Consider the following 18,047-nt stretch of genomic DNA (forward strand, 5'->3'; position numbering starts at 1 on the left):
GCCACCTGTAAATATGGATGCTTATTCTTTTGGTCCTGTGCACTGGCATTACCAGGAGTGCCTTTGGTGAAGCTCTGAAGGCACTGCATGTTGTGTCTCATGTGCGTTCAGGGATTTGCTGTGGTCCCCTTAGTACAGGCCCCATTGAAAGAATGGGCTCTGCTAAAAGAGCCACGGCACAGGAACGCAACAATAAATACACTGTGTAAGGGTAAGAATATTAATACACAACCAGGGGTTCTGCCGTTTCTAGCACTTCTCAACATCCAGTAGACTGAATAAGTGTTGGAGAGGTGCAGATGGCAAACATTTTGTTTTAACATCACATGGTACTTCAGTGTTCAAGGACAAGGGCATACTAATTATCTAATGAAATGGAACGGCATGGTGGGACATGGTGACCCATAAGTGGTGAACCATAAACAGCAAGACAAAGTTTGCTCCACCTGTAGTTTAGAATGAAATGGGAACCTGGCAGCTGGGAGCTTCCTGCTCACACTTGATTAGCTGTGTGTTTAATAACCAATCATACTATTTTTAAATAATTTTTTGATGATTAATGGAGTGAGAGGATAATGCAATCTACCCAAGGACACAGTCATTCTTCTCCCATAACACAAGCTGCTCAGCATTTAATTTGCATCCTTTAATTTGCTCCTCCATATTCTGCTCATTTTTCAGCTTTCATCGAGGTGCTTCTATTTCCCAGTTGTATAACTGCATTGCCGGAACGACTCACGAACCAAATTCAATATCTGATAGTCGAGGACTCCCTGGGTCGCATATAATTCCCATCTGTTGCCGTGCGACCATGTCATAGTAATCATTATGTAAGAGGGAATTATCTAGTGTATGTAACATAACAGATGCCCTTGAAACAGCAGCCGGGCCAGACCAGGCAAATCTGTTGTCCATATCATCGCCCTGCATGATGGCAGATATTGAGACCATGGCACAGGACTTCCCGTTGAGCAATGCTCTTTATAAACATTCACAGGGTGACACATGGAGACATTCACGCCGTATTTGTGAGGACAAGTCCTTTGGGGACTCAGCAGTATATAATTATCATGTCCTGTACTCAGTGCAGACACAAAGACAGACACAAAGCAGAGCTGCCATGCTTATCCGCAAGAATAAACTATATATTCAGAATAAACAGTAGCTTTAATTGCTTGATGCCACCAAGGAATATCACTGTCTTTAGTGCACCCACGGACTGGTAGAATCATGAGTAACACAATGTGATGGGAATTATTTAGAATTTGTTATTCCTATATATTTGTTCAGATTAGACAGATGGCACCAGGCCAACAGCCCCAGCCTCATTCTGCCCCCAGCAAACCCTCTACCCTGAGGGCCTACCAGTGCCAATCCTGCACCTCTATTCTTTTACTTGCCAGCTACACTTGCCACTTCTCTCTATGCCACACTCAAAACTGACTGCTGTTAGAGGAGAGACAAAGTTAAAGGAGGCAAGAGAGGTATGTGCCCAGGGTCCCATTGTTGTGCCCTAGGCACGTGCCTAGCCCCAGCTTAGATTTTCTGTTGCCTTTGCTGTATGGCTGGTCCCTTTTTATTTAAATCCAAGCCCGCACTGGCTGCCTCTGAAGTGATAATGCAATCGTTTCTGTAAATTGGGGGAGATTAGATAAGCAGCTTTATAAATAGGAGGCTGACAGGTACTGTTCTCCATCAATTGACTCCTTTCGATGCTGTCACACGTTACAGGCCTCCAGAAATAAGAGTGAGACTGAATAGGGAAGGCAAATGCTTGATTGCACATGATTTCAAGGAAATGTGAGATTATAGATACACCGGCGTGCATGTAAATGCAGTTTGTTAAGCTTCTTGTGATTCAGCAGATAAGACATCAGAGCATTTCAATGTGGAGGATGCTGAATTCTTTTACTGGGGTTTATGTTTGATTTTCCTAGAATAATGTACCCCCTATGGCCATATAAATGCATGAGAACACAAGTCAAGTACTATATGGGTTGTCTGTTGCTTTTGTTGGACTACAAGTACCAGAACCTTCATAATTGCCTTTAACTGTGATTGAGTGCCCCTCAACAACAAGTTAAGGGCTACAATTTGGGCAAGACCAATTTAAGATGTTACTGTCACCATCTTGCCCTTCTGTTAAGGCCTGCATGGGTCTAATTGGTTAGTACCTGACTAACTGCAGGATCTATAATATCTTGCCCTACTGAACATGTTTTCAGGGCCATATTTATATTCAGGCACTGGAGGGCCTGTGCCTAGGGCATTAGGATGGCAGCAATAGAGGGGGTGGTCTTTGGGGCACCAGATGTACCTGGCCAAATCTGGTGGTGGAGCTGGGGGTAAGGGTTCCGACGGAGATCGCAGACGTGTGTGACCAGAAGTGACATAACATGCAGAGGAGGAGTCCTCACTTGCACATGTATGCGTGATGTGATTTCTGCAACCTAGGGACACATTCAGGTCTGTTGCCTAGTGTGGCACCAGACATAAATAGAGCACTGCCTGTTCACCTAACATAGTAACTTAGGTTGAAAAAAGACATATGTCCATCACATTCAACCATAATGTCTATTTATAACCTGCCTAACTTCTAGTTGATCCAGAGGAAGGCAAAAAACCCCATCTGAAGCCTCCTCCTCTCATTCTTCCTACAGTTGTTATACTACAGGGCTCCCCTATGTGCAGGGCCCATTGTAGTGGCCCCTGTCTGTACCCAACTAAAAAAGTGTTTTTTTGCACTTGAAAAATGATAAAATGAGACATCCTTATATTTTGAAGTGATTTAGGTGCACAACTTGTATCCTGTTTACTTGCATCCAGGGTGTGTGTGAATGACCCCCATAGTCTTGGACAGAGTCGTGTGACATATGACTTTATCACTAAGCACCAATTGTATGGCATGACATCACTATACTTCCCAGACTGCTGATGCATTATTATAGTTCATGTGAGAAGGTTATTAAGCTATCATTTCCTTACAATGCTCACACATGATGACTAATAAGAGAAGGTTCTTATAAAATCACTTATTATATTTTTCCTGTTGTCATCAATTGCAGACTGCCTTATTATTCTCACCTGTAGATCCCTTACTCATGCAGGCAGGCCAGGGGTTGTGATTCAACAAAAATTAAAGGTCATTTTATTCACTGGCAATCTAGCATTCTATTTTGGTAGAAATAAGCTTAAAGTGGCACCATATGTCATTTTAGAATCTTTGATTTCACATCCCCAGGATCTGTTATCCTAAATTGCTCATTTTGGTCCTGCAGCCCCCAAACTTTTCCTTTATAGGAGTTAACAGCGGCCTGACTGCCTGTGTAATCCTTAATGAGTTGGATTTACAGGATGTTCTAGCCCCCAGTGTAGAGAGATTTGGAAAATTAAATTGGCCATCCCTAGGATGTCAGATCATGGGGTTGTATACGAGAATGCCCTCTGTGCATGTTTATTGTGTGGATATACTGCCGATTTTCCCTTCGCGGATGTAAATTCACAATTTGCAAAACCAGTTCAGTGAATATTTTTTCTGCCGCCAAACTGTGCCATAACTCGGATGCAGAATGTGCCCATAAATATTTGCGATTATGCCATATTTAAAAGCTTTTAAAAGGGTTGTTGACCTTAAAATTAACTTGCAGTAGGTTATAGAATGTCCTATTCCTAGCAACTTTGCAATTGGTCTTCATTGTTTATCTGTTGTAGTTTTTTTTTAATTATTTGCCTCCCTCTGCTCTTTCCAGCTTTCAAATAGGAGTCACTGACACCAGCAGCCAAAAACCTATTGCTCTGTGATCTCACAATTTTATTATTATTGTTACATTATATTAATTATCTTTCTACTCAGTCCCCCTTCTATTCATATTCCAGTCTCATTCAACCTACTGCCTGGTTACTAAGGTAAATAAGACCCTAGCAACCATATAGCTGCTGAAATACCAACAGGAAAAAGCTCAATTACTAAAAAAAAACCACAAAAAATAGACAAAAAAATTGCAAATTGTCTCAGAATATCAATATCTAAATTGTCTCTAAAAGGTGAACAACACATTGTGAATAAAAATTTGCAGTTAAGTTTGCACATTAAGTACACCAATCTTGTCCAGCTTTATAAACATGGGCAGAGCAAATATGTTCACTGCGAATAATTCATCCACCTAGTGTCCCCAAGCCTTAATAATGTATAGAAATGGCTTTTTATGTATCCTACCATGCATTCTGGGTTGTATAAGATTTGCCCTGTACGTATCCTGCCATGTGTTCTTAGGTATTATACATGACAATAGCATTGTATTTATACTACCATGTGCTGTGGGAGCATAATATATGGACTTGGTACTGTATTTATCCTGTCGAGTGTTCAGGGTTATTATACATAAAGTTGGCTCTGCATTTATCCTGCCATGTGTTCTGACCTATCATACATACAAATGGCCCTGGAACACTATCCACTTTCTCTATGCTAAAGATCTTTATCTAAGCTGTTAGATATCTGTATTCTGTGCAGGTCTTTCAGAGAATGTTATGTGGTAGCCAAGCTCCTATTCATTTATTCAGTGATATTCTTCCATTTGCAACTCTGGATCGCAGAGAGACCGGACCTGTATGATTATCATTGTGTTTATTATTAAGTTACCAGGAGCTTTACAAATGGGCTAGCAGAAATGCAAGATATTAAATGCAAACTCAAACAAAGAGGAGTCCCCTGCTGAGGCCTCTCAGTAAGTGAGATATAAAGTAATTATGTTCTTGTATGAGAACAACATGGGAGCTGTTAGAGGGATGTAGATAACATTTTCCCTATGAATGTTCAAGAGCCTTTGTTTGTACTCTGACGTGAGTGGCTTTATTCGGATACCAGATAACCTTGTGCCTTCAGCAGGACAATGGGTTTTAATCTATTAATCTGGTTTTTAAAGGTTGGACTACAACTCCCAGCGTTCTTTAATATATAACATGCTGGTAATTGTAGCCCAACAACATCTGGGGACCCAAGTTTATTACGATATGCAAAGTAATTTCTTCACCCTGCCCTCTTGGTCTTTTAAAATAATGTAATTGCCTGGCAACCACCTGATTGGCAAAATAACTGGTTATCAATAAACTTGACCAAACAGATTGTTGTTGTAACAAGAAACCGGAAAGTCAATTTGTCCAGCCTGAGTCTGAGCGTTCAAGAAAGAGCCAGAGCCACACATTAGAACTACTTTCAGATAACCTATTGTTTCTCCTACTCCCATGTAAATGGAGGAGTCCCAAGCCGGACTTGGATTTCTTACTATTGAGTGCTATTCTGGTACCTACTGGGAGCTGCTGTCTTGCTACCTTCCCATTGTTCTGCTGATCAGCTGCTGGGAGAGGGGTGATATCACTCCAACTTGCAGCACAGCAGTAAAGAGTGACAAAAGCTTATCCTAAAAATGTTTTCCCATGACAGTATTCCTTTAAATCCCATCTCCCCTGGACTTGGAATGAGAGCAGAGAGGAACCAAGCACCCTTGCCAGGAAACATTTCAAAATTCTGTGCAGTTGAGCCAGGGATGCCAGTACCCCTGGGAATACAATCTAAAATAGGATAGTTGATGCAAATTAGGGACAGTTGTCAAGTGCAGATAGTTTGGATAAAAATGAAGCCTGGATATCCTCAGCATTCAGTTAAACTTCTGGTGTTGTGGGTTCATCCTATTAAAGCCTAGAATGTGAAATGAAGCAGGATTCACTCAACCTATCTAGTCTTCCCATTCACACATCTTGTTAACTGCTCAGGCCCATTTCACCCTACCTGATCACCTATTATCTTCATTCCTGAATCAGCTGAGGGCTGCTCCCTCTTTATACCTAACACAAGTGAATGGAAGAACATAGCTGACATTTCACACGTAAAGGTTATACCCTTCTGTGATCTTTCCCCGAAGGACAGGTTTTATGTTCTGACTTTCCTCAAGTGCACCTCTTTTACTGACAAATGCCTTTGACATTAAGGAATCTGTTATCTAAAACGGTAAACGGGGCGGGGACGGGCAGACATATTGGCCTTTTCCAGGTAGTGGCATATGAAAAGGTATAATTCTTAGCAACTGTACAATATACATTCATTAACAACTTTCAATGGTTGTGAAGTTGTTATGTGTAATTGCAACAGAAAGCATTTGTTTGTCCCTTTCTGCACTTCTGGTTCTGACTTTTGAAACAATATAGCACAAACCAGCTCTCCTCCAACTGAGTCTTTAATTTCCCATGCTTTTTCACATGTCTACATTGTTTGAAGAGTCAAAACCTGCTGTGCAAAAAACAGAAAGTGTTGGTAATATATGGTCTAGTGCTAACTATTAATCTTTGAACTATGGTTTTGTTACCCATAGAAGCTCCATGCCCATTCAGCTGTAAACAGCAAATTTAGTTTATAGAAGTACAATGTCGCAATGGTTAGCCTTAATGCCCTGAAGGACTGGGATCATGGGTTTGATTCCAGTCAGGGCACTAATGGCATACAGTTGTGTGTTCTTCCTATTTTTTATATGTCTTTTTTCTGAGTGCTCTAGTTCAAAACATAAGGCAGGGTCAGAACTAGGGTTAGGCAGAAGAGGCACGTGCCGAGGGTGCAACAGTAGGAGGCAGTGGCGTAACTAGGTGTTAAATGGCTCTTTAGCAAATTTAATTTAGGACCCCAAAACATTTGTAAGTTTACCTATTCACATTCTACAAAGATACAGTGGCTTGCAAAAGTATTCGGCCCCCTTTAACTTTTCCACGTTTTGTCACATTACAGCCACAAACATGAATCAATTTTATTGGAATTCCACGTGAAAGACCAATACAAAGTGGTGTACATGTGAGAAGTGGAACGAAAATCATACATGATTCCAAACATTTTTTACAAATAAATAACTGCAAAGTGGGGTGTGCGTAATTATTCAGCCCCCTGAGTCAATACTTTGTAGAAGCACCTTTTGCTGCAATTACAGCTGCCAGTCTTTTAGGGTATGTCTCTACCAGCTTTGCACATCTACAGACTGAAATCCTTGCCCATTCTTCTTTGCAAAACAGCTCCAGCTCAGTCAGATTAGATGGACAGCGTTTGTGAGCAGCAGTTTTCAGATCTTGCCACAGATTCTCGATTGGATTTAGATCTGGACTGTGACAAAGAAGAATGGGCAAGGATTTCAGTCTGTAGATTTGCAAAGCTGGTAGAGACATACCCTAAAAGACTGGCAGCTGTAATTGCAGCAAAAGGTGCTTCTACAAAGTATTGACTCAGGGGGCTGAATAATTACGCACACCCCACTTTGCAGTTATTTATTTGTAAAAAATGTTTGGAATCATGTATGATTTTCATTCCACTTCTCACGTGTACACCACTTTGTATTGGTCTTTCACGTGGAATTCCAATAAAATTGATTCATGTTTGTGGCTGTAATGTGACAAAATGTGGAAAAGTTCAAGGGGGCCGAATACTTTTGCAAGCCACTGTATATTGAAACTGCTAATTAATTAGAGCCTTAATGGCCCCTGTTTCCTCTGTAGTTACGCCCTTGTTAGGAGGGCGCTAGACACACACCTCTTTTACCTGCCTACACTTCAATCTGGCCTATCTTCAATTCTGAAACAGGATGGCAGTGGGTATTTCCCCAGGGGAGGATGACTCCCAGGAGGCATGCCTGGGGTGCCCTTCCCTGTTTGCCAAGCGCCAAATCATGACCCCACCAAGACTAATGCCATTGCGAGTGCATGTTGGAAGTTATGGTTATAATTTTCTGTGTTGGGCTTTGCATCTATTTTAGTGCGACCACAATTGCAGTGTTTATAAATGACGGTTTTTTTCTGAAGTGTGATGTGACAGCACTAGGGAAATTAGATTATAAGCTCCAGTGGTGTAGGCCTGGTAAACAAGGTACCATGTATATGTAAGTATATTAAGGATAACAATAAGGAAGGACCATGTGCCTATCCCCTGGTTACTGCCTTACTGTAAAGAGAAGCTTTTTAGGGCTCTGGCACATGGGGAGATTAGTCGCCCGTGACAAATCTCCCTGTTCGCGGGCGACTAATCTCCCCGAATAGCCATCCCACCGGCGACAATGTAAGTCGCCGGTGGGATGGCACACGCTGCGCAGGCAATTTCGGCAAATCACCGAAGTTGCCTCGCGAGGCATTTTCGGTGATTTGCCGAAATCGCGCTGCCGCATGTGCCATCCCACCGGCGACTTACACTGTCGTCGGTGGGATGGCAACTGATGGCAACTCGGGGAGATTAGTCGCCCGCGAACAGGGAGATTTGTCGCGGGCGACTAATCTCCCTGTGTGCCAGAGCCCTTAGATGGAGGGCAAATTTTATTAAACACCATCTCTTCCTCCCATATTTGCTCTTTTATTGCACTGTTCTGCACAGGGTATTTCAACCTTTTCCTCAGGGGAGCCAAATGAAAGGGGCATTTCCCCTTAAGATGATATAATTGTATTGTTTGTAGACAGTAGTATTATCCGTCTGCTCACTGTGTTTAGATATTTAGCCTTGTGGAAGCTAATATTTGAATTTCTTTTTTTTTTTTTTTAAAACAAAGGGCAGATTTCTAAGCACTGTTTCAGTTTAGCGGCTTCTCTGAATTTGTAGGCAGCGGCGGCAGCAGCAGGGACAGTGCTTCTTTATCACCTACAGTTGTGAAGTTTCGGCAGGAGGTGGGGCTGCGGGGAGTCAGACCTGCCGCTTAATAGTTCTGTGGCTCTGTAAGCCTCTGTACAAAGGCAGACAAAGGAGGGGGACGCTCTCTGTGCATTTCATAAAGACATATTGAGGCTGAAAGATGGAGTACCAAACTCACCCACAGATCTCTGTGTTAAAGGCAATTATTTTATGCTAATTTTACCTAACTGGGAAATCCATCAAGATGCATGTCTCCGTCTCTCCATACTATATATAGATATATTTCCATTTTCTGTGGGGAAAGGAATTATGCATTCCTTTATGTAAAGCCACCGGGAAACTTCTAACTCCTCAGCTTAACTCCATTTAGTTTTTAAAGACCGTATACCATTGAATACAAATGTACTCCATTTATTTCCCCTTTATAGGCAGGAGATTACGTGGGTGCAACATATTTAGTTTCTGTATAGATTTGGCAACTTTCTATTTGTTATTGCATTACTCCAAAACTCAAGCAAGTCCCCTATGTTTCATGCTGAACAGAGGTCACTGTTTCATTAAAGCCTTTGGCTTAAGGGGCCCTCTTTAGAGCAAACTTGGCTGTGCTACAATATTAACAGATATACCCATTGGTCAGAACAGCCTAGCCTAATATGCTTTACTGTGCCTTGAACTGTACTTTTAAAGGGCAATGTAAACCCCCACAAAAATGTAATCAATGAACAGCCTCTTTGAAATTTTTAAATACCTGCCACTCCTATTGTTCAAAGCTTAATAGTAATGCTGCAGAATCCCCTTAATCATTCGGAATTTCTTCGCCTCCTGTAACCCATTTTGCTCCCTCCCTTAGTTATTTACATTGGCTTACTGAGCATGCTCAGTTCTTCTCAACTCAGGTTACAAAACACACTCTCCAGTCTAGCAGCCAATAAATTCTGTGCACTTTGCTGGAGAAACATTTTTTTTCTCCTAACCTCCTCTTCTTAGCTCAGTTTAACTGTTACAGTACTTAATCCAGGACTTTTAGCAAAGTAAGTTCTGCCTGTGTAAGCCTGCATTCTTCATTGTATGAACTTTACAGAGCACATGTGCTATTTGCAGATGTAAAAGTCACTGAAGATGTGTGAGAGGCCACTGGCCACTGGGTGAAAGTTGCTATTTGTTTTATAAAAATGTGATGGTGCTGGTGAATGGAGGGGATATATGCAATCCAAATGACTTGGGCGCCTAACTTATATACATGGTAGAAAAATGTAGGGTTTACGTGCCCTTTAAATGTTATATACAAATAGGGTACAATTTAATGTCATGTATATGTTACATGACATTACTGAATACTTCTGTCCAGAACCAATACGTGATCTCATTAGCATTGCTGAGTAACATCTGTTAGGAAAGGAGCCCAATTATTTTCATTATCTTGGCATACATGACTTTGCATCTACTGTACCCTTTTGCAAATCTAATCATTATCATGGGATAGTGATTAGTAGTCATGATGCATGGAAGTGAAGCAGGGAAAATGAGCCCCTTAAGGGCTCTGTGTCTCGGGGGCGACTAATCTCCCCGAAATGCCACCCCACCGGCGAAAATGTAAGTCGCCGGTGTGATGGCATACGCGGCCGCGCGATTTCACTGAAATCGCGCTGCGTATGCCATCCCACCGGCGATTTACATTTTCGCCGGTGGGAAGGCAATCCGGGGAGATTAGTCGTCCGCGAACAGGGAGTTTTGTCGCGGGCGACTAATCTCCCCGTGTGCCAGAGCCCTAAAAGTGTTTTAAAGAAATTAAAATATAAAGTACTGTTACCCTGCACTGGTAAAAGTTGTGTTTGCTACAGAATCACTACTATAGTTTATATAAATAAGCTGCTGTGTAGCCATGGGGGCAGCCATTCAAGCTGGAATAAAGGAGAAAAGGCACAGGGTACATACTGTAGCAGATAACAGATAAACTCTGTAGAATATAATGGGGTTTTCTGTTATCAGCTATGTAACCTGTGGCTTTCCTCTTTTGAATGGCTGCCCTCATGGCTACACAGCAGCTTTGTTTATATAAACTATAGTAGCCTTTCGGAGGTAAACGCCCCAGCTGTACCAATGCAGGGCAACAGTTCATTATACTGTAATTACTTTTATACACTTTCATATTTTGGTGTTACTGTTGCTTTAAAGTGACTTAGGAACACACATTCAGCAGTAATCACTTTACTGCCGAACACACTGGACAATTCATTCCTTTTAATAATGGGATTCGGGCACACAAGCCTGGAGAAATACTCAATGATGTGTCCCTCTCAGGTTTACTTGCTGTCCTTTCCATCAAAAAAGTGCTTTGTTAATAATTTAGCAGCACTTTCCCCATGTAATGGCTTCCTGGCAATGTCAGCAACTCTAGGACAAGGATCGTTGACCTACAACCAGAAGTTACTGTCCAGCTACAAGTTTCAGCTTTAATGGAGAACTAAAAGTTTAAAAAAGAAAATGGCTAGAAATGTTGTAGTTGATATACGGAACTTACTGTACTAGCAAAGAGATTCGGCAGCAAAGTTGTTCACAGCGGCTCTTCATCTTTGATGTGGTTAAGCCAACTTTTGAGTGTCAGTGGCACTGAATATGCTCAGTGTGCTCTGGGCAGATGTTGAGCAGCTATGTTTATGGGATTTTGAGAATCAAACAGGAATACAGGGGTATGATGCAGGTGCTCAGTATTACATGCAAACCATTGGAACACCAGTTTCTGCATTCATGACTCCCAAGACCTCAGCTAGTAAAACTTCAGTGGCATAGGGCTAAAGCTGGCCATACACGCACCGATAAAATCGTACGAAACCTTGTTTCGTACGATTTTGGTGTGTGTATGGCAAGTCGGCCGATATCGCAGGAGGCTGCTGATATCGGTCGACTCGCCGATCGGCCAGGTCAAAAGATTTTGATCGGGCACCATAGAAGGCGCCTGAGCAAAATCTTCCATCGGGGCTGAAACGGCAGAAGGAGGTAGAAATCCTATTGTTTCTACCTTCTTATCTGCCATTTCAGCCCTGAAGGTTAGTGGCGGGTCTGACGATCTTTCGTGCGACCGATGGTCGCACAAAAGATCGCAGATCGCCACGAGTGTGGCCATGTTAAGCATTGTGGGCACTAGGGGTCTGAAAACCAAAAACATTCTACCAGGATCATTTTAAATAATATTGCATTGGCTGCGAAAAACATGTGCACACAATACTTCTCAAGGCCGCATGAATAAAGCGATCACTTTTCACATTTGCACTTTTTGTAGCTCAGATTGCTTTCTAGGAAAACTGTCTCGAGAGAGTTTACTTAAAAGCAGCCATGACCTTGGCATGGAATCTCTCAGCCTTTTAATATATGTGCCTACGCAAGCCGCGATCTGGCTTTTAAAGACAAAATGTGTCAAATGTGAAAATGCCATCACTTGTTTGTATATAGTGCTCAGATCTCCTAAGATACAAACCTGCATAGATCACAATGAAAGTCAATGTATGTACCACAGAGCAATCATCCATATAAACCCCTTTTTATGGGAAGCTAAGAAGGGTTTGAGCTTTATCTACTGTGACTAGATAAAGTCCTGGGTAAATTAAGTGCAACACAGTGTACACAATGCCTAGGTTGCCACACTGGCAGCATTACAGGTATGGACCTGTTATCCAGAATGCTTGGACACTGGGGTTTTCTGTATAAGGGATTTTTTGTAATTTGGATCTCCATACCTTAATTAGAATTATTTGCTTATAATGAAGTCTATGGGAGATGGCCTTTCCGTAATTTGGAACTTTCTGGATAACAGGTTTCTGGATAACAGATTCCATACCTGTATATCTTCTACCTGTATCTTTTCAGTGTGTCCTGTGACATGTGACATCACTGAGCACTGATTATAGCTAATGACATCACTTCATGACAACTTGATAAAAATGTGTTTTACAGTAAATTCAAGGTTCTTGTGTATTTTAAAGCTTTACAGGATATTTTAATCTCCACTGGAAGGAAGTACATACACAGTAAAGAGCACTGACACACAAGGAGATTAGTCGCCCGCAATAGAATGAATAGAATAGACTAATTTCATACAAAAGCCTCCTCCAAAGCCTTAAGTTGCCTTGCAAGGAAACTTTGAGCACCTTCAGATAGGCAATGCATATGTATGTAAAATTATATATGGCCACTACTAGTCCCCAAAGACAAAGCATATGCTTATACTAGGCTCCAGACCCTGAACTCACAACACTAACAGCAAACCTATTGTATTTCTAAAATCCTTCTTAGATGGAGACATCAGAAGGACATACCTATGACTCAAGGTTGATGCCTCTCATTGATATATTGAGCCGTGTGCTCCTAAATGAGCCAGCCAAGGTTCTCTTACCTTCCTTTCTGTAGTAGAGGATCTCCAGCTTGCGTTCCTCTGACCCCAGCAGAGCCTCAGTGAGTTGGGTAATGCTGTTGCTTGTTGTCTCTGGGCCAGTCAAAAAGTCACACGTGCAGGGTCTCTGCATGACTTCCACCCTTGAGTACCCAAACATGTCACAAAAACCATCATTGCAGTAAATAATGGCACAGTTGTCCATTTGGGCATTGGCAATCAGAAACTTGCGACCTGCAAGAAGAATAAGTATTTATACAATTTGATAGATTTTTTTTTTCTTAGTCATAAACATGAGAAGGATGAGGAAAACCAGGATTATTTTGGGGGTAAATGTGGTAGAATCTGTATTCTCCTATTCTGGAGAATGTTGAGAACCATTAATGCCCTCATTTACCCTTTGTTTGGTGAAAGTGTGTTCTCTCTTATACACAAAAGAATTGCTTGGAGCAGCTTGTAAACTTTACAGGTAGCAAACACCATCTGTCTTTTATGCAGAGCCCATTTTTCATACAGTACGGACTTACTCAGAAATACAGTATCACGCAGTCCACACCTGAGGACATTGTCTCAGAATAAACCTATTCAGGATCATTGCTGCGAAAGCTAACAAAACTTAACCCCCTGGCTCCACTGCTCAGCTCAGCTTTTAACTCTCTAACAGTGTCAGTGACCCCTCCCAAACCCGAATGACCACATGTTCTGGGTTAATGGCCACCTACACATAGCCAGGTGACACTTTATTGGTATCCACCTTTGTACTTATACTTTGCCATTTGTCTCAGCCTGTCCCTTAGCTCAAAGGAGTGTTTTTTAAATGAAAAATGCTTGTAAACTTGTAAGCACGCAGTGGGAGAGAGGGGGCGGCAGCAGCCCCAGTATCGCTGCTGGTCCAACCACCTAGTAATATTTAGGACCTCATATAAACATTCATATCTTACTCTAACTTTTCGGCTGCATGAAAAAGGTCAGCCCTGCAGATTGTGAGCTATTCAGACCCTACATGATATAGTTTTGTCAAATAGTGGCCCATGCACAGTCAGGTGCTGTCTCAATAGCACCCATAGTTTATCAATACAAGATTGGATTGAGAGTCAGCAGGGTCCTACATTATTATTATTAACATTTATTTATAAAGTGCCAACATATTCTGCAGCGCTGTACATGATTAGGGTTAGGGGTACACAGCACCACAAAGCAAAGAAGACATAAGAGTTTATTTAAAGGGATATGATGATCATATGGGAGAATATTTAATACAGATTTGTGTGATCTCCAATAAACATGCCTGTAAACCAACAACTAGATCAAAAATACCTCGTTATCAGAGGAAGCTCTCACGCTGATACTATATATTGCTTTGCTATTTGGTCCACAGTCGGTCCCTGACAATATGAAAAAATTGTGGGTGATACTCAAATTATAACAGCCATTTGTTTTTTTTTGTTTTGCAATTATGGAAATTCTCCCAGGCTAATCTGCTTACCTCTGACCACCTGTCATCACCCATTTACATGAAGTTTCCAATTAGAAGCAACACAATGTCCATTGAAGTCAGACTCCCCTCAGCAGCCTATAAATCTGCTAGTAGATCATCCCAAGCCAACTCAGGTTTCAGCTATTATATATATATATATATATATTTGTATCTATTGTTCAATATTTCATACAAAAATTAAGGACCAGTAGTTAAAATAACATCTTTTAAAGGAATGCTATTATCAAGAAATGCAGTTTGTGTTAGAAAACAATTTGTAATGTTCCACCAGTAGAAAAACACTGTAATGGCAGGCACTTTACCTGCCATTACCTTTAAGATAAAACAGTGATTATGAGATTACTTTTTGTTTTTACCACCAAGCAGTCGAGTTTCCATTGTCCCCTGATGTCACCATCATGCCTAATTAAGCCTTAAGTAACAATTGCTTTTTGGGGAACCCCTATTTTAGGGCTAAGGGAAGCAGCCTCTGTTTGCACGCCCTATAGAAATTTGGTAATCAGAAATATCAGGACACTGTAAGCCACATCTAACTTACCCTTAACATGCCCAGTATTGCCCAGAGATCACCCTGATTCAATGGAAACCCACACACTTTACTTTAAGCCCTGCCTGTTGAAGGTCACGTGATTCTAGACTGTCCCACTTATATGGAGTCAACTGTGGGACATGCTTAAGGTAAAAGGCACGTCTTTAATGATAGTCAGTATACTCTGCCAAATGCCAGAGGGGCTGCTCTAAGCCACCATAGACCAATGCTTTATATTTGGCTTCTTTAGGAAATTTATGTACTCAAAAGCCACAGATGCACACACACGGGGGGCCGGGTTTCCAGGACCACTGGAGGCGATGATGAGGTGGGAGGAAAGGTCCCGAAACTAGGGGTAGGTGAAAAAAGAGGTACCTGTCTGGCACCCCCACCGTTGCGCCCTAGGCAGATGCTTCTTTTGCCTACCCCTAGTTCCGGCCCTGAATCTCAGTCCAGGTGTGGGTTGAGAAAAGATAATCCATCGCTGATGATTATTACTGTATTGTACAGACTCTTTTCCACCTGATAGGAAAGTTCTCTGCCCATATTCCTCTTACCAAGGTTAGAAGAACTTCATAGAAAGCCACAGAAGGAGCTCAGCCAGTTTCAGTCTTTAATGGTGCAATACAAGCCTTTTATTACTGCCCATTGTTTGCCCGGCTGTCCATTTTTAGGACGGTAATTGTGTTTGCATTAATAGCTATTAGAGCTTTTATTGTTATCAGGGCTTTTTGTCAGAAATTACTTGAACAAAACATTTGTACAATACCGATGAGAAATGTTGGGGAAGAACAAGGCTCACCAGGGACTGGCTGAGTGAAGGCGGCTACGAGAATAATGAACAATAAATGTGAGCATTCTTAATGATCAAATGAGGGAATAACAATAGGAAAACACTTAGATGCACTCGTGCTTTATTCTAAGGCATATTTTAGCATTTTACATACATAGGGACCTTTTTATAAATCTTTAAAACAGTAAAACTGATCAAAGTTTCCCGATTTTGCCATTGTTTTCTACTTTTCTTCTTATAAAACATCATCCTTGAAATGTTTTATTCCGATACAACCTAAGCCATTTTCTCTAGTTATCAAAAACATTGACTACTTAAATATAACAATAAGGGGCAGATTTATCAAAATGTGCATTTAGAGCTTAATACAAAAAAAACTCACTCATGTTCTATTCATTTCTATTATGTGAATTTTTAGAAGTGGGTGAAAGTTAGAACTCCCTATTTTATAAATACTCTTCTAAAAATCCCATAGAAAATGAACTGGTGAGTGTATTAAGCTCTAAACTCACATTTTGATAAATCTGCTGGATGTGAGTACAGCGGTAGCTCATAGCATAAGACTCTATGAAAAGACTGACAGGGAGCTTGTGGATGATTGAGAATTTGGGAATTTCACATGCAATTGGAAAACGTTTTCTAAACAACTCTACTGGCCCTCAACGAATATGTACGGCAAAACTAGATACATATATTGTTTAAAGTTTCTTCAAGAAAATATAAAACCTACATTTTCAAACCATGTATATAAGTCAGGCACATCTCCCCCACCCACGCCGCAGCATTTGTATTGCATATATTCCCTCCATTCACCGGCTCCATCACATATTCCTACAACAAATAGCAGCTTTCAACCAACAACCATTTTCCCTCTCACACATTTACATCTGCAAACAGCACATGTGAGCTGGAAAGTTCATGCAATGAAGAATGCAGGCTTACACAGGCAGAATTTACTTTGATAAAAAAGTCCTGCTTGGATTGAGCAATGGTTAAGATGAGCTCAGAAGAGGGAATAAGGACAGCTAGAGCAGAGTATCGATGGGAACCAGCAATGACATTTTGTCATTGCCTGCTAGACTGGAGGGAGGATTTATTGAGTTGAGAAAACTGAGCATGCTCAACTAGCCAACAGCCAAAGTCAATTCCCAACAGAGGGGGCCAAGTGGGTTAGAGGAGGAGGAGATTATGGGGATGCTGCACCCTTACTATTAACCTTTTAACAGCTGGAGTTGCAGGTATTTAATTATTTCAAAGGGGCTGTTTATTGATTAAATATCTTTGTGGAGGGTTTACATTTCCTTTGAAAGGGTGGTTCACCGGAGAGTTGCTAAAATTCCGAATTGGAGTCCTGCTGAACAAAAAGTTAAATAATTCTAAAACTGCAAAAAATGACCAGTTGCAAATTGCTTCAGAATAACACTCTCTACAACATACTTAAAATTAGTTTAAAGGTGAACAACCTGTTTAAGAAGATGTGATGGGCTATAAAGAGATCAGAATGAAGTTCACTGAGGCCAAACAAGCCTTTGGCTCATGTGGTGTAAATATTGAGCTGAAACCACATTTACAAAATACTTGATGAATGGTCAAAAAAGCTGAAAAAAGTCAGAGCCCTTAAATAAATAATACGCTAGAAATGTCTAGTCTAAGGAGGATGAAGGCCTGAATAAGTTTTTTCAAAAGGGTGAGCAGAGGAAGGGACATCTGGATTTAAGAAGCCATATATTGATAGGGACTAAGAAGTTAGGCATGAGTTCATGATGCTGTATGCGTTCTGCACTGTAATGTAAAATTGATTTGGGAGCAATAATATTTCAATCTGCTTTAGACATATTTCCTTTGAAATAGCCAGAAGCCATCCGGGATGCAATTACAGGTCTGGTCCTGTGGTCTGAATATTTAGGATTAAGTTCAGGACAAATGAAAAAGATCTATGTGTCATAAGCACAAATGTGGTAAGAGAGACAGAATGAGATCTGATGAGAGAACCAAAAAAGGCAATCTAAAGAGACACGAGAAGCAGATTCGAGAGTCGAGACTAACTCGTAAGGTACATCCACAGGCAGATCAATAGCTAAGCTGCATTGTTTAATAAAAGTGACACTTAAGGTGGAAGTGGAGATAGAAGAATAGGAATATAATAGGAACATAAAGTAACAAAGTAACATTACAAAAATGTAGTGTTTGTCC

The 18,047-nt window shown here is 41.1% G+C and overlaps 1 protein-coding gene across 2 annotated transcripts in view; it reads right to left on the reverse strand.

Moving 5' to 3' along the window:
• kcnh2 (potassium channel, voltage gated eag related subfamily H, member 2) overlaps window positions 1–18,047 on the reverse strand; it is a 92,703-nt gene that overhangs the window by 55,926 nt on the left and 18,730 nt on the right. For both annotated transcript variants that reach the window (XM_018089321.2, XM_012952904.2), the window contains exon 2: window positions 13,038–13,268. In XM_018089321.2, coding sequence (XP_017944810.2) covers window positions 13,038–13,268 — 231 coding nt within the window. The remainder of the gene's footprint in view (window positions 1–13,037; window positions 13,269–18,047) is intronic.

Source organism: Xenopus tropicalis, chromosome 10 (genome assembly GCF_000004195.4).
Source record: "Xenopus tropicalis strain Nigerian chromosome 10, UCB_Xtro_10.0, whole genome shotgun sequence".
Lineage (NCBI taxonomy): Eukaryota > Metazoa > Chordata > Amphibia > Anura > Pipidae > Xenopus > Xenopus tropicalis.